This window comes from Terrapene carolina, unplaced genomic scaffold, assembly GCF_002925995.2.
Source record: "Terrapene carolina triunguis isolate 2854851 unplaced genomic scaffold, T_m_triunguis-2.0 Scaffold68, whole genome shotgun sequence".
Taxonomy (NCBI): Eukaryota; Metazoa; Chordata; order Testudines; family Emydidae; genus Terrapene; species Terrapene triunguis.
In genome coordinates, this window is record NW_020664419.1 from 60,031,285 (window position 1) to 60,054,278 (window position 22,994).

At 41.4% G+C, this 22,994-nt stretch overlaps 1 protein-coding gene across 4 annotated transcripts in view; it reads left to right on the forward strand.

Moving 5' to 3' along the window:
- Positions 1-22,994, forward strand: part of CNOT2 (CCR4-NOT transcription complex subunit 2) — a 142,002-nt gene that overhangs the window by 78,281 nt on the left and 40,727 nt on the right. For 2 of the 4 annotated variants that reach the window (XM_024212652.2, XM_024212650.2), the window contains 2 exons: positions 5,317-5,439; positions 15,226-15,282. In XM_024212652.2, coding sequence (XP_024068420.1) covers positions 5,329-5,439; positions 15,226-15,282 — 168 coding nt within the window. In that variant the 5' untranslated portion in view covers positions 5,317-5,328. The remainder of the gene's footprint in view (positions 1-5,316; positions 5,440-15,225; positions 15,283-22,994) is intronic. The other 2 variants (XM_024212654.2, XM_024212653.2) reach the window with 1 other exon arrangement.

Genomic DNA, 22,994 nt, shown 5'->3' on the forward strand with positions numbered 1-22,994 from the left:
GAAAGAGCACTCTCATTCAGAAGTAACATTGCCTTAGTTAACTGTAGCTTAATCATCCTTTTTGTGGATGCACCAAAATCACTGTCAAAAAAGCGTGGATGTTGTCTTGCAAGGATTCAGCAATCAAAGCAACTAATTGTATTCATACAGTCCAGTGTCCCTATAAAATGCCATTGCTTAGGCCTTATCTATACTACACAGTTTTGTTGGCAAAAGACAGCTTTTGCTGACAAAACCGAGGAGATGTACACACTACAAAGCTACTTTTGTCAGCAAAACTGTCCTGTTTTTCTGACAAAATAAAACCACCTCAACGAGAGGCATAAAGCTTTTTGTGGCAAAGTTAAAGTGACAAAGTGTCAATGTAGACGCTGCCGTTCATTATGTTGCCATAACTGGCCTCCCTCAGTATCCCCAATGCCCACTATGACCATTCTGCTCACTGTTTTGAACTCTGCTGCCCTGCATACAGCTACATAGGCATGCACCCCTCCCTTCAAAGCTCTGGGAAGCTCTGACAGCTGGGGCAGCAAAGAGCAAATCATTAATGTGGAATCCTATACTGTAGTTCTAATTTTAGTTGGGCATGTTTCACCTTTTTCATTGTGCATTTCTGTGGTGCTTGGTTTCTGTCATACCTGATGTATTTTTACTGTAAAGTTTTTTTAAACCTACAGTAATTACACTTTTTGAGAGAGAAAATATCGATTAGTGTGTGTTTTGATGACACCAATGTTCTCAGAAGGTATTTTTATTGTAATTAATTGCAGAATTTCACCGTAATAGGAGAAGGGCCTACCTGTCTAAAGGTTTTCCTCTTTACTCTCTCATGCAGGTGCAAGGGGTACTGGAAAATGAGAACTCTAGATGGGCCTCTCAGGGGATGTCTACACTTCAATTAAAACCCGTGGCTGGCTCATGCCAGTTGACTTGGGCTTGCAGGGCTTGGGCTAAGTGGTGTAGACGTTCGGGCTTGGGCTGGAACTCCGCCTGCGAGGTGGGAGGGTCCCAGAGCTCAGGTTGCAGGCCAAGCCCAAATGTCTATACTGCAGTGAAACAGCCCATTAGCTCAAGTCCTGTGAACCCAAATCAGCTGGCATGGGCCATCTGCTGGTTTTTAATTGCAGTGTAGACATACCCTCAGAGGCTATATATTTACTCCCTCACAAGAGAAGTAGTTGGTTGATACGCCTAGTTCCTCTTTGTCCCTTGCTTAGGCGTAGCTTCAACCAAGGATTCCTGTATCCTATCCATACAGGGTGTAAAGCAACTTCTTTTCTCTCATTCTCTCAAACAGAGAAAAGGAGTAGATAATTCCCTTAGCCTGTTAAATGCTCCGTTTCATCTGGTAGGTGATGATTGCATTCTGAGACGATTTAGCACAGTTGGGATATGCTTACAGTGAAACTTCACTATATATCTGATAGTCAGTTGACTACATTGACGTAATTTGGGACACTTCTTTGTGTATTATTTTATATTGTCTAGAATTGTGCTAATTACTTCAAGAGAAAAATACAGTAGATTATAGGCTCTTGCCTGAAGGAGTTTACAATCTAAAGAATAGTAATACTCCATTTCATTGTAATCAAATTTTCACTATAACTGAATTCCACTTTAAAGTTTTCCATGCACAGTATTTTAAATGTTGTTGATCAGTACAGTAAATGAGAAATATTTTACTATCTAAATACAGCTAAATTTCAGTAGCTGCTGTTGAGTTTTTCAGAGTCTGGATTGTCTTATGTGCTTGAAAATATCATGTAAAGTATACAAGTGTTTGATAAATGCTATATGTGGATTCCATGTTAACAAAGAGAACCACTCTCCTTTCATATACCGGAAGCAGCAAAATGATGTTAATTGTAATGGGGGATGAGTTACTGCTAGTACAACAATGTTAGCACTGAGTTATTCACAGTTTCTATGGCGTTTCAGCCAAAAAAGCTGAAATTTACTGAACTACATATGGCCTGCACTCTGAGTATAAAAATCAGGGCTTCAAGAATAGTAGGAATTTGTGCAAATAAGTTGGTGTTGGGATCAGCAGCAATAAATACTTTTGATTAGCTGAACTGCAAGTGTGGGTTAGGAGCTTGTATACAAATACTTTAGCGGAGTTAAAATATTTCAATTATTTTATTTAAGAGTTTGGCTATGCATGATTCAGGGCATTTGGTAAGTTGACTGCCTAATGGGATCAGTGAACAACCCCTCCACTCCCTTATATTTCATTGTACACCTGGCCAGATGGCATATTTTCTGCTTTGCTCTGAAGGATCACTAGTGCAGAAGACATGGGACCTGACTAAAGAATTGCTTCCATCCAGCCAAGTCTCACCATTCCATTATTCAAATAACTCCCATACCAATGGTGCACTAACCACATTGCTGCTTAGGGGAAGTTCACAGCATTTTTGATGATGCAACTTCCTACCACTTCACATTTTATGCCAAAGATGTAGAATGATGCAAATTAAAGCTGTGATTGAAAATTCACAAGGTGATATCAGGACTCATGCTCCATAGTTAGTAGTGTCATTTATTTTCTAGACTTTTTTCCAGATTCTTTTTTGATATTTCAAGGAGTTAGAGTTGCTTAAACATGCATATTACATGCAGAGAGACAACAGGTTGAGATTGCGACTAACATCCCATCCTTTTAAATTCTAGGACAACTTTGACGAGCCAATCTTTTTACACAGTAGGCAGAAAAAGGTGCATTTTCACACATTAGTTGATTATGTGAACCCTTGCTGTGTGGAGGGAAGTCTATTAGCTAGCTGAGGTGAACTCTACCAAGCACCAATGTGACAGTGTAGGGTACATCTAAACCAGCTAGCATCTGTTAAAAGAACTTGGCCTGTCTGCACTGTGGTTTTAAAAATACACCTTTTTTATTCTAGTGTACACAAGGACTGTATGGCTGTATATATTGTTTGGGTCAGAGAATACGGAGATACCATTTAAAATACAGATTTTACAAAGCTTTGCTTCAGTTCCTATTTTAGTTAAGTGTATAATTAATGTTTTAATGTATCTGGTTTTATAGCAGAACTTTTTGATGTTGATAAAAGCCCAAGGGGGCTGCACTGTTGGATGTTCAGTTACCTCCTTTTCTTAATTTTATCAATACAAAAACTACATTAAAAGAATACTGTTTAGATTGGGTAGTCAAGCACTCAAAAGTTAGGAATTTACAGTTGGTTGCCTGTGCAACCTTAGTTCGCCCCCTTATGAATCCACCCTGTGCATTGAATGAGGTAGGGTTCCTGGGGAAAATAGTGTGTGATCCTGCAATTAAGACTATATAATTAGAGCCCTACCAAATATATGGTCCATTTTGGTCAATTTCGCGATCATAGGATTTTAAAAATCATAAATTTCATGATTTCAGATGTTTAAATCTGAAATTTCATGGTGTTGTAATTGTAGGGGTCCTGACCCAACTCTGAAGGCAGGAGTGCAGAAGGGTGGCATGATATGGTATTGCCACCTTTTCTTCTGCGCTGCTGCTGGTGGGGCACTGCCTTCAGAGCTGGGCACCTAGCCAGCAGCTGTCACTCTCCGGCCACCTAGTTCTGAAGGCAGCGCAGAAGTAAGGGTGGCAATACCGCAACCCCCCTACAATAACCTTGTGACCCCCCAACCCCCCACAACCCTCTTTTGTGGCAGGACCCCCAGTTTTAGAAACCCTGGTCTCTCCTGTGAAATCTATGTAGTATAGGGTAAAAGTACACAAAAGATCACATTTCACGGGGAAGACCAGATTTCACGGTCCATGACGCGTTTTTCACGGCTGTGAATTTGGTAGCGCCCTATGTATAATGCATATGCATGTGGGGCCAAATTAAGATTAAAATAGCAACTGTAAATCTGGCCTTTCCTAACGAATGCTTTAGTTTGAAACCCAAATACATACAAAAAAGTTAAGAATGTTAATTTCCTAGGTTTTGTTTTTTTAAACGACAAAAGTAAAAGTAGGTCTGTGTGTGTGTGTGTTTGTAACTCTGGCAATCTCCCCATCATGCATCCTCAGCAGAATTTGAAGCCTGAGCCTTTGGCACAGACTTCCACCACTTGAGCTATAGGTGTAACTACAGTAGCTGTCAGAGGAAGGATTTTTATCCCAGATTGTGGGGGAATGACACTGAAGCCATGTTCTGGGTCTGGGTGTGTCTGGCCTAGTTTGTCCCCCCCATGCCATCCCCAAGAAGTCAGGGAGCTAGCTCCTGTGCACTTGGGGTGGTGGGAGGGATTGGCATGGGAAGCCAAACCCAGCTCTCAAAACCAACTCTACCCCGCCCCTTGCCACACTGACTCTGGCAGCTCCCAGGTACTACCAGCAAAGTGTGGTGATGGTGCTGCTGTTCTGGCAGTTTGCTTGAGCTGGACTTTTTAGAACGTTCAGCGGTTTTGAGAGGCTACCAAAATTTCCCAGCGGTTGAAGGAAAGCAAGGGAGAGGAAATAGCAACTAAATTTTTTTTTTTTGACAATTTTGCTAAATCTGAATGGAATTTTATGGGACAAAGAAAAAAGGCATTTCTACAACCTGAGAGGTTTCCCTCAAGTGAATATCGAAGACTGATTGCAAGCATGTTTGTGTTAATGCTTCTCAAAGAAAAGGGTGCAAAAATCCTTTAGAATGGAAAGTGTTAAACAACCTGAATATAAGGGTTCCTACTGGCTCCCCCAATAAGTGTGGCTTTGTAATCTTTTATTTTTTCATAACTATTTTGGAGTTCCTTGAACCAGAAATCAAAATGACTGCTACAGAATATCAGAAATATCTGAGAATGAGGCACTGAAGTTCATATTTCTAACCAGGCTTTTTTCTTTTCATTCTATAGAAATTTCCACATTAGCAGGTATAATTTTTTTTATCATTGCACTGAAATGCTTAACTGGTATTCTGAAACTTTGCTGAAAGCAAACAAAAACTTTATATGCAGAAGTACACTGATCTAAAAGAAGTCTCCTCGTGTTCCACAACATAATGTATGCTTTTGCGCCTTTGATCTGGAGCTCTGTTAATATAAAGTTAATGTAATGCTTTTCCTTTCGGGTTTTAAGGGACCTTGAAATATCATAGTAATCCAGTAAGAGGGATGACAGTATTTCCTTATTTATTTAGCTGTTTATCAAAACTTATTTTTTAGTTATAGAATATGCCCATGAAATGTTTATGCCATTCTGTAGTACAGAAGTATTTCTCTAGCATAAAAAGTGACCATTAATATACAAATTACCTTATCCCTCTTGCTTCTTTAGAAAGCTACTGTGTATAGAGTGTAATCATGTTTCTTATCATTTAGGTGACAAACAGCATGTTTGGTGCTTCAAGAAAGAAGTTTGTAGAGGGGGTCGACAGTGACTACCACGATGAAAACATGTACTACAGCCAGTCTTCAATGTTCCCACATCGGTCGGAAAAAGATGTAAGCTGAGCAAACATAATATTTTGCCCTTTAATAATGGAGTAATCTCATAACAAGGTGTATGAAATTGAAATAAGGACAGAATGTCCTCTACTCCAGGGTATTTCTTTAAGCTGTAGCCTGTGTAAGTTAGTTGGTGTGTAGACCTCGCAGGTAGTTCAAATGAACTGCTTCAGTGCCCTACTCATAGTTTCTCAGCTAGAGATAAAGGTAGTTTAGTTCCCAGAGAAGTCCTAGATAGATGGCCTGGATCTACTTTTCAAATTCAGCTATTTGAGAAAGATTAGGAGCATGTCCAACCCTGTCCATTGCACAAGAACATTCCTTTCTTTTTTTGTCCCCGAGGTTGTGTTTCTGGCCCATTGTTGAAGCATTGCTTATTCTCTAAATAAATGCTACTCCTTCTTTCACAGGGAGTGCTACCATACACCTGACTCCTTCTTGGCCAAATATGCATAGGACTTGCTAGCTTCTGGGTCCCATAGGATTGAGAATTAAATTGTGGATTATGATTCGAAAAACAATCCTCAAATCTACTGGAAAAAAATAAACTATATTATTCCTCCTCCCCCCACCCCAAGGCAGGGGGATTCTTATAGTTCAGAAGCACGTAGAAGGACAAAGTTCTTCTAGAAAACTCAAAATTGAGGACTTAGCTCGCCCCCCCCAGTGTAGACCAGGCCCAAGTCGGTCTAAGTTATGCAACATCAGCTACGAAAATAGTGTAGCTGAAGTCGACTTACTTAGAGCTACTTACCATGGTGTCTTCACTGTGGTAGGTCGACTGCTGATGCTCCCCCATCGACTCCGCGTACGCTTATCGCTCCGGTGGAGTACCGGAGTCGATGGGAGAGCGCTCAGTCGTTGATCACGTCTTCACTAGATGTGATCAATCAACCCCTGCTGGATTGATCACTCCGGAGGTAAGTGTAGACATGACCCAAGTATGATTATGCAAAGCATAACGGTCTATAGTAGTTTGTTAGAACACCTTTCCCATGATTGCCTCCTGTTCCAGCAAGGCATATCCTTTTGAGAGGGTAACATTACGAGATAGAATACTCTAGCCCTTTACTCCTTTAAGGAATTGTTTGACTTGACACTTTTGCAGCACTGTCACTATATATTTCCTTTCAACAGCCAGGCCCTGTAGAATTTTTTTTCAAGTGGCAAACCGAGAGCTTTTTCCTCATTACATTTTAGTAAAGGAAGGGTTCTAGACCCTCTTTAAAATGCATATTCTAGATGTAAAACTATATTTTCTGCCTCTAGCTAACTATTTGTATAGTAACTGTCACTATAGTTTTCTTCTGGCTTGCCATTTAAGATAGCTTCAACACTAAGACTTTACCAAGGTGAAAGCAGCAAAACTAAGGGGAGGGCACCTGAAGTCTTGTCTTATAATTGGATGACTTAATGCAAGTGGCTGGGCAACAAACAGCACCACAAGTAGTTCAAGAGATTGTAAGAGTATTTGAGAGCCTTGGTTTAGGCCTTGTCTACACAACTTGCGTCAACAAAACTCTGTAATGCCAACCATCAAAAACTGGTATAATTATGTCGCTTGTGCAAGTTCACACAACGCTCCTTCTGTTGGCAGAGAGCATCCACAATTGGTGCTCTAGCATTGATAGTGAGAGCAGTGCACTGTGGTTAGCTATCCCACTGTGCTACTCGCCACCTTCTGCTGCTAGGAATTGTGGGAAGGTGGAGTGGATCGCAGTGCATCATGGGTGTTGGCTCATCGTCGAATTATGCAGTTTTTTCCGTTCCATCATTCCATGAGCTTCTGACTGCGTTTTGCGGCATTTTTCAACGGCCCATGTTTACTGTGTGCCCTCCATCTCCGTCTGAAAGGATGGATCTTGCACTGCTCTCTACTGTTGTAGTCACTGTTAGGAACAGATCACGGCTGGTCATGCAGTATATCATGAACATCTAATCTGAACAGGAATCAGAGGTGCCTGACCTGTTGCATACCATGGAAAGAAGCAACACCAGATTACTTTTGGCATTCACAGAGCAGCTGCACATGGTGCACCATTGCTTTTAGGCTTAGGAAATAAGCACTGAGTGGTGGGATTACATCGTTATGCAGGTCTGGGATGACAAGCAGTGGCTGCAGAACTTCCAGGAAGGTGGCTTTCCACATCTGAAACTGTGTGCAGAGTTTGCCCTCTCAGTGGAGAAGCGTGTGGTGATTGCTGTGTGGAAGCTGTCAACTTCAGACTGCTGCCAGTCAGTCGCGAATCAGTTTGGAGTCGGGAAGTCCACCATTGGGACTGCATTAACAAAAAGCGTGCTGGACCATTAATCGCATCCTGCTATGAAAGGTCTATGACTCTTGACAATGTGTGTGAAATAGTGGATGGCTTTGTGGTAATGGGATTCCATAACTGCGGAGGGGCAATAAATGGCAGGCATATCACAATTTTGGCCCCGGACCATCTTGCGACGGAGGGTATTAATAGAAAGGGGTACTTATCTATGATATTGTGGGTGTTTGTGGATTACCGTGGGTGTTTTACTGACATCAACACGGGGTGGTCCACGAAGGTCCTTGACGCATGCATCTTCAGGAACACTGGAGTGTACAGAAAACTGCAAGCATGCACTTTCTTTCCAGACCAGAAGATTCCAACGGGGGATGTTGAAATGCCCATAGGGATCCTGAGAGACCCAGCGTACCCCTTACTCCCATGGCTCATGAAGCCTTGCATGGGATACCTGGACAGCAGCAAGGAGCGCTTCAACAATAAGCTGAGCAGGTGCAGAATGACAGTAGAACATGCCTTTGGCAGATTAAAAAACATGCTGGCCCTGCCTTTATGGCAGATTAGACTTAAATGAGGAAAATATTCCCATGTCCATAGCAACCTACTGTGTGCTCCATAATATTTGTGAGGCTAAGGGTGAAAAGTTTCCTCTGGAGTGGAGTGTGGAGGTTGATCGCCTGGCAGCTGATTTTGAGCAGCTAGATACCAGGGCTAGTAGAGGGATACAAGGGGGCGCTATTCGAATCATGGAGGCTTTGAGGCACCATTTTGACAATGAGCAACAGTAATGTGTCTTTCTATACAGCACTCTGCCATGCTTTGGTAACTTGCCACCTTATATGAAAATTTTGATGATTCCTGACCTGATGATTCCTGTAGTCAGGAAATGATCAAATTGCCATTGTATTAATTCCAGCAGCAACCACCATGTGTAGGAGACAAATAAAGATTGGTTATCTTTCAGAGAGTATGTTTTTATTAAATACCAATTAACAACACATACAAAAGGCTTGGTGGGAAGGGCAATAACAATGAAAGGCAGTGTAGGCTCTTATAGCTGTGTGTAAGTCCAGCTATCATTTTGGAAGCTGTCCGAACGGGTGGCATGAACAGGGTACCGAGACATTCTAGGAAGTTGCAAGGAATGTGTGGGAGGAGTTTGGGGAGGGCTTGAAAAGCAGTTCTGTATTGGCTTGGGGTGGGTGGGGGGAGCATGCATGTGTTCTGCCTGCAGCGTGATTAGGGACTTCAACATCTCTGTTTGCTCCTCCATCACTTTTATCATCTGCTTTTGCCCCATTAAAATTCACTCCTGGCTCTCCTTTCTGTCCTGTCTGTCTGTTTTATAATTTTCTTTTAAAGTCTCTCGCCTCACCCTGTGTTCTTGTTTTTTGACCTCTGAGGGTTGGAGCACCTCTTGAAACATGTCCTTCTTGTCCTTCCTTGATCACTTCCTTATCTGCCGGTGTGTAGGGGGGTTCCCCTGAAGGCCACATTTGCAGAAGCACAAGAAACAATAAACAGAAGCATGATTGTTAGTGCACGCCCAGCATCGAATCATTGTAGTAAAATGCACATCTTTTTAAATGTTTTAAATGAATCAGTTTCCCATTGTCCCTTAGCAAGCACACAGCTCGGTGAATGCCCTAAACATGGTGAGTTCAGCCTGGGGAGAGGAAAAGGGGTGCTCAAGATGGGGCAAAGGGTCTAGGTGGTTTTTTAAGGGGATCACTGCAGGCAACTAGGAACAATATTGTAAATTCTGCCACCATTTTCCACAGGCGGGGGCCATTGAAGCTGATATTTCACTCCTGATGGTAAGCAAGGATGCAAGAGTGCATCTCCTCCATGCGTGCAGCCTCAGACCGCGTCCCTAAGCTGCTTGCCTGTGTGCTGCTTTGGTCCGTGCACAAGTGATTGCTGATTGGCACGGGAAAGTTTCCTACAACAGGGGAAGGAACACAACACTTCTGCCAAGGAACTTTCGGCAGAGGATTGGCGAGTACCCGCAGAAAAGTTTTTCCTAGAGATCTTTGCAGGAATCCTGTGACATCTCGGTGGGCATTAATACATTGTTCCGCCGCACTGCTTAGCTGCACAGGAGAGAATGTGAAGCACACGCAAACACAGCTAGTCGTGTACGTTTCTATCCCTTCACTCACTTCAGAATATGCAAAGCAAAGGACAACTCTACCTCATATAACTTAGCAGCATCAACTCAACTTATCAGAGCTCTCCCCTCCTGCATCATGTGTGCCAGAGACGGACTGCTGGGACTGGCGAGATGCCTCCGGAGTGAAAAAGAGATCCTGACTTGCCGTGCCACTGGATGATCCTGCCATGTGCTCCACATTGTCCTCCAACTCGACCTCCTTGTTCGTGACTTACTTCATCCTTGGGGTTGAGTCCGCTGACTCCAGCCCTGCCGAAGTATCCACAGGGCTCTTGGTGGTGGCAGTGAGGTGTCCACCAAGGATGGCATCCAACTCTTTATAGAAGTGGCAGGTTTTTGGTGCAGCCTCAGGTCGACAGTTTGACTCCCTTGCTTTCTGGTACACCTGCCTCAGCTATTTTATCTGTGCACGGCACTGCTGCATGTCCCGTTCGTAGCCTTTATCCAACATGCCACGAGAAATCTGACCATAGGTATCGAAGTTCCTATGGCTGGAGCGGAGCTGGAACTGCACAGCCTCTTCTCCCCACAGTGTCAGCAGATCCAACAACTCGCGTGTGCTCCAAGCGGGAGAGCGTTTGCTGTGTGGAGCCGCCCTGGTCAGCTGGGAAGATGTGATGTGAGCTGTCCACTCTGAGCAAACAGGAAGTGGAATTTCAAAAATTCCCAGGCCATTAAAGGGGGAAGGGTGGATGTCTGTGTACCTTGGTGCAGGGCAGCAGTGTTTGAACTGCTGACCAGAGCAATCAGGCATTGTGGGACATCTCCTAGAACCATTTATTGGAACATAACCAAGCGCGCTGTCTACACTCACACTTTGTTGATATAACTTTGCTGCAAAAAGCTCTACGGCTTTTGTCAAGATGGTTTTATTTTGTCGGCAAAGCAGGAAAGTTTGTTGGTGGAAGGAGCATTGCAGCGTGTACACCTCCTTTTGTTGACAAAACTCTGTAGTGTAGACAGGCCTTAGTTGAAGAAAAAGGATATATCAGAGTCTACCTAGATTGTCACCAGGAAGTTCAGTTCTAGATAACCAGAGTTGAAATCTTCTGTTGTGGAAGAATTCCATGTGTAGTTCAGTGACTCACCTGCCCAACCAGAACCTGGACAGTCTTAATTCACTGGGTCTGCTGATTTCATGTATAATGCAGTGGTTTCTTAGATCAAACTCCACTCCAGTCATCTAATCCTTCTCTTCTGCGATATTGGGTGCTCATTGCTTGGAGTCAGTAGATCTTCACTCATTTCACCTGTCACGGGCTATGGGTAGAACACCCATAAATGCTATTGCTATGGATTGCACTGGACAACATGTGACTCAAGGTAGAAGGTTGTCTTTGGCAAAGGAATTGAATATGCATTTTATAGAGCTTCAAGCATCTTGATCTTCTTTTGACAACTCAGAATTCCGCTTGAAACAAAAGTGATTGAATTGACAATGTGACTACTACATCCAAACGGTTGATAATTCTGAATCAATTATTGTGTGAGCTTTGGTCAGAAAAGTATCTTATTCTTCTGAGCCCTATTCTCTTCTGAGGAGAAAAAATACACTGGCTGATGTTCTAATTACATGTTGGCTCACAGAAGAGAGTGGATCAAGTTGTCACCTCTAACCCTCAATGCTTTGCTACTGTAGCTCTCGGCCTGCGACCCCCACAAAATCAAGGCATTGTGATGCACTTGGGGTTACAGGGTAAACAGTGACATAACTTTTCACTGATCTGGGTTGCATCCCATAACAACCATTCAACCGCAAATAATTTCACTTCTCACAGACAAATCTATTTCTGTCAGTTTGCATCTGTAATGACAAAAGAAAGACCTTCATGTTTTGTGAAATAGTTTTTGCAGTAAATGCTTTCTCCATGATTTGGTGTTCATTTTCTCTCCCAGTCCTTTGACTGACAAAAAAGGCTACAGAACAAAGAAAATCAGTGACATCAGCATAATCTTTGGATTAGTTCACTAGTTTTGTCTTGCCTGGAAAATCTGAATTCTTCTATAGTTTCCAGGCTTCATCTTCTCAAGGCTTGATGTTTTGTTCTGACCATCAAATTAATTTTTTCAAAAGGTGACTCATGAGAAAGTGACTCTTATTTTAACAGAAGCTTTTCTTGCATGGGGATAGGAGCTGCATTACAGAAGCGAGGGAAGCACATCTGGCATACATCATCTGATAAGGAAAAATTTCTTGCTGATGTGATAGTATGAGTCTCAAAGCTTTGAAAATGTTCCCTACCACACACTTTTAAGTTGTTGCAAGCTGGCTTAAAAAGATTTTGAACTGTAAATACCTTTGATTGGAAGCTTTTGCTTGTAATATCTTGAGAGGCCAAATGGAGTTTGAGGTTGTCATCACACCACCTGATCATGTAGAGTTGCTGTCATTTAAAGATGAGTTCAACCCATCCATTTTGGATGTTGAAAGAAGTATGCAACAGAAGTCTGCTTTTTCTTTTTTTACTGAGTTAAAACCCTTCATATGCATTTGCTTTTATTTTTGTGTTTTGCCATTCTGCTTTGAGATTAAAAGACAGTATTTGGTTGGGAACAGGATGGTTTGGGGGTTGCTTTTTTTAGTATTTGTTGTTATGGCAGGGGCACTTACAGAACCCATTCAGGTTTGGGGCTCAATATATGTAATAATGACTCACTTATAGATGTTTGTTTTCAAAGCTCTATTATAAATATTTATCATCTTAGTAATTTTTAGTTCCTTATCTTCCATTTGTTAATGTTTTTATTTTGTGGCTATGTGCAGTACTCTAACACAAGTTATTTTGATATTTTAGAGTTTTATCCATTACAAATATTAAGTCTCAGTTGGTTGGAGATAGAAAGTCCTACTGGCTTTTTATAGTACATTTTCAGGAGACAGGTTTTCTTCAGGCTGCTGAATATAGTGTCTAGCCTTAGAGTTTGACATCTCTGCCTTCTGCTGCTACTGCCAGTTGCTGGGATAATGAATAAAACGACAGTATTTTTGTTTTCCTGAGAAAATTTTGCTTAAATACCTTTTAGTTAATATTTGAGAGGCTTTTAGCTAAAAATTTGACAGATTCACAATTTAACTTCAGATGTTACATTTTGGGTTGTGTGTCAAAAGCATGCCTATGGAATCCTCTGACATTACAAGGAACTAGGTACAGTGAAGTTAGGACTGGGTATTTTAGTAGCATTAATTTAGATGATAAAAAAATAATTATTTCGTAATGGATGACTAGCTTTGATCCATTTGAATAAAGTGGAAAGTTCATCTCTGGCAAAAATCAGGTTAGTATGATAGATTTAATGTTAATAGGAGATAGTATTTTCATAAAACTTACAATTATATTTTAAAATATATTTGTATCAAACCCATTTCCCCTGCTTACCTTACGAAACTCACAGCTTAAGTGCCATTTCTCTGCAATAGCTGATGATATTGCTAATGCAGAAAGCAGTGGGGATGGGAGCCTGCTGTCCTGTCTGAGAGATCAGAGAGACTCTCTTCATTCATCTCATTATAGGTGGAAAAGCTTTTATTGACATTTTAAGAGATGAATAAAAGGTGCATTGCTATCATTTGACAACAGTCTGAGGAAATTTCTTGCTGGACATAAGAACAGCCATACTGGGTCAGACCAGTGGTACACCTAGCCCAGAGGTTCTCAAACTGGGGGTCGTGACCCCTCAGGGGGTTGCGAGGTTGTTATGTGGGAGGTCACGAGGTGTCCGCCTCCATCCCAAGCCCCACTTGGCCTCCAGCATTTATAATGGTGTTAAATATATTAAGAGTTTTTAATTTATTGGGGGGGGGTCACCTTCAGAGGTTTGCTGTGTGAAAGGGACAAGTACAAAAGTTTGAGAACCACTGACCTAGCCCAATATCCTGTCTTCTGACAGTTGCCAATGCCGGATGCTTTCGAGGGAATGAATAGAACAGGCAATCAAGCGATCTATCCCCTGTCGTGCATTCCCAGCGTCAGGCAAACAGAGGCTAGGGACACTCAGGCCGTGGCTACACTCAAAACTTCAAAGCGCTGCTGCGGGAGCGCTCCCGCGGCAGCACTTTGAAGTGCGAGTGTGGTCACGCGCCAGCGCTGGGAGAGAGCTGCAGGGGATTAGCTTACAGTTTACACTGGTGCTTTACAGCGTTGTAACTTGCTGCGGTCAAGGGGGTGTTTTTTCACACCCCTGAGCGAGAAAGTTGCAGCGCTGTAAAGCGCCAGTGTAGCCGTGGCCTCAGAGCATGGTATTGCATCTCTGTCCATCCTTACTAATAGCCATTGATGGACCTATCTGCCAGGAACTTACCTGGTTCTTTTTAAAATCCTGTTCTAGTTTTGACCTTCACAGTATCCCCTGGCAAGGAGTTCCACAGGTTGACTGTGTGTTGTGTGAAGAAGTACTTCCTTTTGTTTGTTTTTAAATTTGCTGCCTGTTAAATTTCATTGGGCAGCCCCTAGTTTCTTGTGTTATGTGAAGGAGTAAATAACATTTCCTTATTCACTTTCTCTATACCAGTCAAGATTTTATAGACCTCTTTCAGACCCCATGCCCCCCTTAATCATCTCTGAAAAGTCCCAATCTTTTTAATCTCTCCTCATATGGAAGCTGTTCTATACCCATAATCATTTTTGTTGTCCTCTCTGTACCGTTTCCAATCCCAATATATATTTTTTGAGATTGGACGACCAGATCTGCATGCAATATTGAAGATATGGGCATACCGTGGGTTTATATAGAGGCATTATGATATTTTCTGTCGTCTTATCTATCCCTTTCCTAATGGTTCCTAACATTGTTACCTTTTTTGACTACCGCTGAACATTGAGTGGATGTTATCAGAGAACTATCCACAATGACTCCAAGATCTCTTTCAGTGGTAACAGCTAGTTTAGACCCCATCATTTTGTATGTATATTTGGGATTATGTTTTCCAATGTGCATTACTTTGCATTTATCAACATTGAATTTCATCTGCTGTATTGTTGCCCAGTCACCCAGTTTTGTGAGATCCCTTCGTAATTCTCCGCAGTCTGCTTTGGACTTAACTATCTTGACCAAATATAAGCATCCATTGTATAATGTTAAAAAACGTGGCAACATTGTAACAATTATAGTATGTTTATCGAACAGTTGCTACAACTTAAAAATTTGTTTTCATAATAAGTTTACACTGCATGATGGGAGAGCCAAGTGTTTGGAATTTATACGGTTTTACCTATATTTATAACCTATAAGGTATCTGCTTTTGACTTATCTAATTTGGGCATGTAAACATAAAACCAGTATTACTTGGCTAGAGAGGAAAACAGATATTCATGTTTTGTACTTTATATTGTCCTTCAGTTTGCAGAGAGGGAGGAAGTAAAATGCATCTCTGAGTCACATTTTAAGAAATTACAGGTAATTTTTTTTTTTTTTAAACAAACTGGAATGTATGTAGTAAAGGAAATAGAGAGCTATAATTCTACCACGAGAAACTGATTTTTCTATCAGCAAACTACTGATTAAGAATTTTTGTTAACATAGGCTATAAGTAGGCTTGGAAGGATTAGATTTTTATCAGTAAAGGTCTTGCACTGTAAACACATAAACCAATGAAAAAATCTTTCCATCTGTTAGAATAGAAATATACAGATAGGCAAATTAAGAAAAATGCTGCTTGAGAACTTCAGAGTTTGATTTAAGGATATTTACTTTGTATATTTTGACATGTGATGTTGACAATTTGTGTTTCAATGGTTTTAAAACTTTAACTTTTTGAATTTCAAATGTCTACTGTCATTAAATAATTATTGTCTAACTCCCCCCGCCCCAATAATTTCCCACAATTGTGAAACTTTAAATGGATAAAAATAGAAGAAAAAAGCTTAACCCATAGTTCTGCACAACTGTGAACATCTACTCAATAAAAATCTAAAAAAGGTTAATAGAAACATCAGTATATCTGTTGAAATCATAAAGATAAAAATTGAATTCTGCCAAGCCTAGTTACAAGAGAGTTAAGTCATTATGCAAGTCTTTCAGTATACCACAAAATTGTTTCTATTGTTTACTACAAAGCAATGTCTAGTACACCTATTTTTAAACCAACAGTATAAGATAATTGATGAATGCAAATGAGTCTTAAAATTTCAAGTGGTTCTTTGGACCAAACTCCATTGCATGCATGCAATCATGCTCCTCTTCCATGCTCCTGTATTATAAATTGGCTCATTGAGTGTATAGTGAATGTATTACATTGTGTTAGTAATGTATTTATTTGTTAGTGTTCATTCTTTCACCTACAGTATTCATCTATTAATGAAGTGCAGCCAGTCTCTTAATCTGATTAAAATGTCTGTTTTATCAGTTTAGTCTTAATCACTCAAGGCATCTTCCATAATACCAAATTACAACTTTCCCAGTAATCTCTTGTCTGATTAATAACTCGTATTGTATACCTTAGTATTGTATATGAGTTTTAAAGAGATGCTAAACTTTTGAAAAAAATAACACTTGTTAATGATATCATTTACACTTTAAATTAAAACTGAAAGAATTATAAAAATCAGTTTGTTTTTCACTATTTAGGCAGTTTATTTCTTACATTTCCTCAAGTTAAACAATGAAGTCGATAGTTATTTTCACTTCAAAATCTCAGTACTTATAAATATTTTGAATATTGCAAATACTTTACTGTAAATGTTTATTTTAAACTCTTCATTGGAATTTTAATAACTTAGAGAAATGGTTTTATTGGTCTTACATTTTGTAAATGCTTGTTAGAAAACCTAATTTTGGGGAAAATTTTGCAGTAGTCTATTTTAAATTACATTTAAGATAAAAGGAGAATTATTAAGAAAATGAAAGATAAACCAGAAGAATATGATAGATCTAGTTTATTTGTGTTAATTATTTATTTGCTTAACTTCTAATTTTGTTAAATGGTTAACATAGTGCTGTCTCCCTTTAAAACTGTGATTCATCTACTAATGTCATTCTAATAGTACCTGTTGTGCTGTATAAGGCCTGGTCTACACTATGAGGTTAGATCGAATTTAGCAGTGTTAAATCGAATTAACCCTGCACTCGTCCACACAACGAAGCCATTTACTTCGACATAAAGGGCTCTTAAAATCGATTTCTGTACTCCTCCCCAACGAGGGGAGTAGCGCCAAAATCGACGTTGCCATTTCAAATTACGGTTAGTGTGGCCACAATTCCCGTAGTGTAGACATACCCATAGTAACAGAAACAAAGCAACACAGATACAGCATGATTGTCCTCTGTTGGTGACTAAGAAGATAATTATCAACCTTTCTCATATGTTTAGATATCCACTGATCTGGATGATATTTGTGGATTTAAATTTGCTCGTTCTACCAGATTTGAGGCAGTTTAGGCTCTTTTTTTCCTACTTCTTCCTTTGAGTTTAGGTTCACGGTACTGGACTGATGCAGCACTTCATTGATCACAGCTTACACTGGGCAAGTCTACATTACAATGCTACATCTGGTGAAGATGTGCTATGCCGACGGGAGACTGCTCTCCCGTCGGCATAATTATTCCACCTGGGGGAGAAGCGTAAGCTATGTGGGTGGGAGAGCGTCTACTGCCAACATAGTGCCGGTGTGGACCACACAAAACTTTTGTCGCTCAGGGGTGTGAAACTCACCCCCCCAGCAATGCAAGTTAGATCAACTTAACTGATAGTGTAGACCTGCCCATTCCTTCCATCTAGGAAAACCAGCTTCAGCTTTGCTCAGGGAGCTATAGAGCACGATTATTTCACAAACTTCTGAGGAACTTCAAATGAATGTGCATGCAACTTTTTCAGGGCTGATGTTATTAAGCCTAGATAAATTACATTGCAATAAACCAATCTGAAGGTAATGAAGGCATATAGAATAGAAACCAGTTCAGTCACCTAGTCAGTTGTTTCTTGTTAGAATTTGTTCATTGCAGTTCCTTCTTATACCTAAGTCTAGAATCAGTGAGGAGTGTGGTTGGACCTCACAACTGTGTTGGGGTGATAAGAGTTCTGTGTGATAAGACTTGCATTGTGGCCACTTAAGATTTCCAATTCCTTACCCAAGCAATACAAGATTGAATTTCTCACCTCAGTTGTTGCAGTCTTTGGTCCTGTTGCCTTTTATTTTAAATTTTGCAAACGATAAAATTAAAGTATGCAAATTAGGTCAACTGTCTCTATTTTTGTCAATTGCTGTAGGAAAAAAGTTGCCTTGTATTTGATATTTTTTCTAGGGATTGGCTCTTCCATTAGGTCAATCACCCACTTTTCCAGTCACCCACAGTATGCAGACCAGTGAACGCCTATGTATATAAGAGAGAATTAGGTTTATTTGTAATCTTTTATTTTCTCTGAATTATTCCAAGTCATTTAACAAAGCAGTCCATGACCGTAATCAGCTTGGCTGTACTGTTGCCTGTTCTTCGCTGCCTTTTTTTATTATTATTATTATTATTATTATTTATTATTATTAAACGTAGCGCCTGGAACAATAGCTTCCTGATTGGGGTCTCAAGCTTTTACTATAATATGGATGATAATCCTTCAGCCTAAGGTTAAATATTGCTGTAAAATGCAAATGAGTTTAACAACAAAATCAAATACATTAGATAGCCAAAGTACCCTTCATGATAAAATAATAAATGACATCTCATGTGCCTTTCCAGCTTACCTGAAATGTAGGTAAATTACAGAGTATTAAGCCTCTTGTATTTCCTAATAGTACATACTTAGGATGCCATATTAAACAATCTTTAATTGAATCCTACTGTTTTTAAAAAATTGCTATAATCGCCTGACCATCATATATAGTGGCTGTCATTAAATTTTAACATTTGCAAGTGGTTACCACCCAATTTTCCTTATACTTAAACCACACATTGCCATTAAAAAGCCAACATCTAAAAACAGTGCCCACACAACAAGAAAAGAAGAAAATGGTAATTAATGTAGGTACATAAGCAGTTCAAAATTAAATCACTGTAGACAAGTAAAGAATTGTATTTGCTAGGACTGAGACTTGACGTCTACATTAGAAATACAGTGCTTGATTCTTTATTGTGCTATGGCATTATTATGCCTGCTCAGTAGTGCAAAGGGGCTTTAAATGAATTGGCTCTGATCACCAGTATGTTTCTCCAGTACTGTATATAAATACCTGAGTGGTGTAGAGATCTACGCCACTCATTACCACATCCCCTAGCATAAGAAGTAGGGATGATGGAAAGGTGGTGTGGTGTAATTAGACCATCTCTGTGCTCCAGCTGCTCTTAGCTACTGGAACCAGTCCTTCATGGCCACAAGTAGTTAGGGCTGCTTTAACTTATGTATGGGGCCTAGGCAAGGCCCTGGCTGACCCAAGAATAAAGGAGTCACAAACATGACTTAATACCATCTTCACGGCCACTCTCATTGTCCCATTTCTACTTCATGCATAGTTTGGTCAAAAATGCCACACTATCGAAGTTCTCTTTACCATGCAGGTGTACCAAGATACTATCTGTTTCTCACACTATCAAAAGCCATCACTTCAGAATTTCTAATAAAATTTACTGTTTACATCCTTCTCAGCGGGTCAGTAATAGACAGATGAAAGAAACTTGTCCAACATAACAGTATTTGCACAGACAAAACTCTTTCTCTTTTAAAGCATCACTGGTACATAATCTAGGAAAATTTTCTCCTTGGGTATCCAGGATACCAGAAGTCCTTTCAGTCTCTTTGTTTTAGGAGGCCAGAGTTTCAATTCTAGTAGGATCATTTGAGTTAATCCAGTGCTACTTGCAATGAACTTAAGTAATATTGTAGTCACTAGAGCCCTGTTGCTCCAGCAAGACATCTGATATCTTTTTGAGATTCTCTCCGTATATGAGGGGTAGGCGTGTTAGTCTGTATCCACAAAAACAATGAGGAGTCCGGTGGCACCTTAAAGACTAACAGATTTATTTGGGCATAAGCTTTCGTGGGTAAAAAAACCCACTTCTTCGGATGCATGGTGTGAAAATTACAGATACAGGCATAAATATATACTGGCACATGAAGAGAAGGGAGTTACCTTACAAGTGGAGAACCAGCGGTGACAAGGCCAATTCAGTCAGGGTGGATGTGGTCCACTCCCAATAATTGATGAGGAGGTGTCAATACCAAGAGAGGGAAAATTGCTTTTGTAGTAAGCCACCTACTCCCAGGCCCTATTCAAGCCAAATTAATGGTGTTAAGTTTGTAAATGAATTGTTGCTCTGCGGTTTCTCTTTGAAATCTGTTTTTGAAGGTTTTTTTTGTTGAAGGATGGCTACTTTTAAATCTGTTACTGAATGTCCAGGGAGATTGAAGTGTTCTCCTACTGGTTTTTGTATGTTACCATTCCTGATGTCTGATTCGTGTCCATTTATTCTTTTATGTAGAGACTGTCCGGTTTGGCCAATGTACATGGCAGAGGGGCATTGCTGGCACATGATGGCATACATCACATTAGTAGATGTGCAGGTGAATGAGCCCCTGATGGTGTGGCTAATGTGGCTGGGTCCTCTGATGGTGTCGCTAGAGTAGATATGGGGACAGAGTAGGCAACGGGGTTTGTTACAGGGATTGGTTCCTGGATTAGTATTTCTGTGATGTGGTGTGTAGTTGCTGGTGAGTATTTGCTTCAGGTTGCGGGGCTGTATGTAAGCGAGGACTGGCCTGCCTCCCAAGGTCTTTGAGAGTGAGGGATCGTTTTCCAGGATAGGTTGTAGATGGTTGATGATGTGCTGGAGAGGTTTTAGCTGGGGGCTGTACATGATGGCCAGTGGCGTTCTGTTATTTTCGGCCTGTCCTGTAGTAGGTGACTTCTGCGTACCCATCTCACTCTGTCAATCTGTTTCCTCACTTCCCCAGGTGGGTATAGCAGTTTTACGAATGCTTGATAAAGATCTTGTAGGTGTTTGTCTCTGTCTGAGGGACTGGAGCAAATGGTTTGGCTGTAAACAATGGATCATGTGATGTGTCCTGGATGGAAGCTGGAGAGATGTAGGTAAGTAAGCTGTCAGTAGGTTTCCAGTATAGGGTGGTGTTTGTGACCATCACTTATTTGCACTGTAGTGTCCAGGAAGTGGATCTCTTGTGTGGACTGATCCAGGCTGAGGTTGATGGTGGGGTGGAAATTGTTGAAATCCAGGTGGAATTCTTCAAGAGCCTCCTTCCCGTGGGTCCATATGATGAAGATGTCATCAATGTAGCACAAGTAGAGGAGGGGCACTAGGGGTTTTTTACCCACAAAAGCTTATGCCCAAATAAATCTGTTAGTCTTTAAGGTGCCACCGGACTCCTCATCGTTTTTCTCCATATATACCCTTTCAAAACCACAAAGAGTATGTGAATTGTTTGTATGCTATGTTGGACTTTAAACATTGTTGAAATCACAGTAATAGTAGATTGAGACACATTTTTTTTTCTGAATTATCAACTCTGAATTGTTGTTTCCAAGGCATCCTTATTACCAGAAAATTCTCCTACTTGTTTTCTCTCGGTGAATTATGAATGGTTTAAGTAATAAATGATTTGCCCTCCATATTGAATCCAGATCAAATAGTCCCTGACTCCGAGATCAGCTAGAAGCAGATGAGTTCTCGGTTACCACAAGGAAAACACAAAGAGAAGGAAATAATAAAAGCTAGGGTAGTGTATACTCTCCATCCAGTTTACTAACTTTCCAAAGAAGAAAATGCATATGACAAAAAACAGCTAATTTATCTTGGATGGGGTCATTGAGGCTTGTTTGTTGCATGTACCTTTACAGAGATGAGTAGTTTACAACAAAGTATTTAGTAGTAGTAATCTTATATTCCATTGTTTGGGGTAATGAAGGCTTGGGGCTAAGCAATCCTTCATGTTCAAGAACTTAAACTACTTCTTCGAGTGATTGCTCATGTGCAATCCAATAGGTGTGTGTGTGCCGCATGCACGATTGTCGGAAGGTTTTTCTCCTAGCGGTACCCGTCAGGTCAGCTGTGGAGACCCCTGGAGTGGCGCCTTCATGGCGGTGTATATAGGTCCCTGTTGACCCGCTGCCTGCTCAGTTCCTTCTTACCACCAGTGACGGTCGTTGGAGCAGCTCAGTCTCTTGCATTCGCAAGTGCCTACTTAGTGGTTCCCTTTTCTTAGTTGTAAATAGTTATTAGTTTAGATAGTAGTTTGTAGTTAGTTGGGCTTACTTTGGGGGGCTTTCCCCCCGCCCTAGTTTCCCCAGGCAGTGGGGCATGCCTCAGTCGCAGGGGTTTAAGGCATGTGAGAGGTGTGCGAAACCTATGCCCACAGGTGATCCGCACGCTGCTTGTCTCAAGTGCCTAGGAGAGGGCCATCAGACAGATAAGTGCCCAATTCACAGGCGCTTTAGACCCAGGACTGAGAGAGAGCGGGACTATCATTTGAAGCTCCTCCTAATGGAGTCGGCCCTCCGCCCCCAGGGGGCACCAGAAACGGATGCGGGATGTCCTGGCACCAAAAAAGGACTCCTCCAAGGAGCTTCGGCGCTGCTACCCTGTGGTGCCGCATAAGAAAAAGAAGGCGGACGGTGTCGTTCCCCTGACAAGAAGCCGCGAGGGGATTCCAACAGGATGCATCCTCCGGCGGGACACCCATGGTCTGGACCTCAAGCCCCGGCGCCATTGACTCTGGCCCCAACAGGAGGCCCGTCGAGTCCAGTGCTGGTGGGCTGCCTGACTCGGGAGGATCTGGAGGAAGAGCTTGACTTCCCCTCCATGCTGGATACCTACGAGGCAGCGTGGGACCTCATTGCCATGATGGCACATTCCCTGGCCCCACAGGTGCGAGCTCCGGCACTGCAAGCCCAGGCACTGTCAGCGGCACCGGCTGCAGCATCTATCCTGGCACTGCATATGGCGACGGCACCCTTTGCGGCACTGATGGCGGCACCGCCCCTGGTTCATCATCGCGGCAAGCCAACGAGGTTACAGTGCTGCTCACCATCACCTTGGTATCGCTCCCCGGCACTGTCGGGCTCTGCCCCCCGTGATCAGGCACAGACTACTCATCCAAGTCAGATGCTGAGTCTTCTGTCTCTCGACGCAGCCAGTACTGCTCCCAGCACCGCAGACCAGTGGAC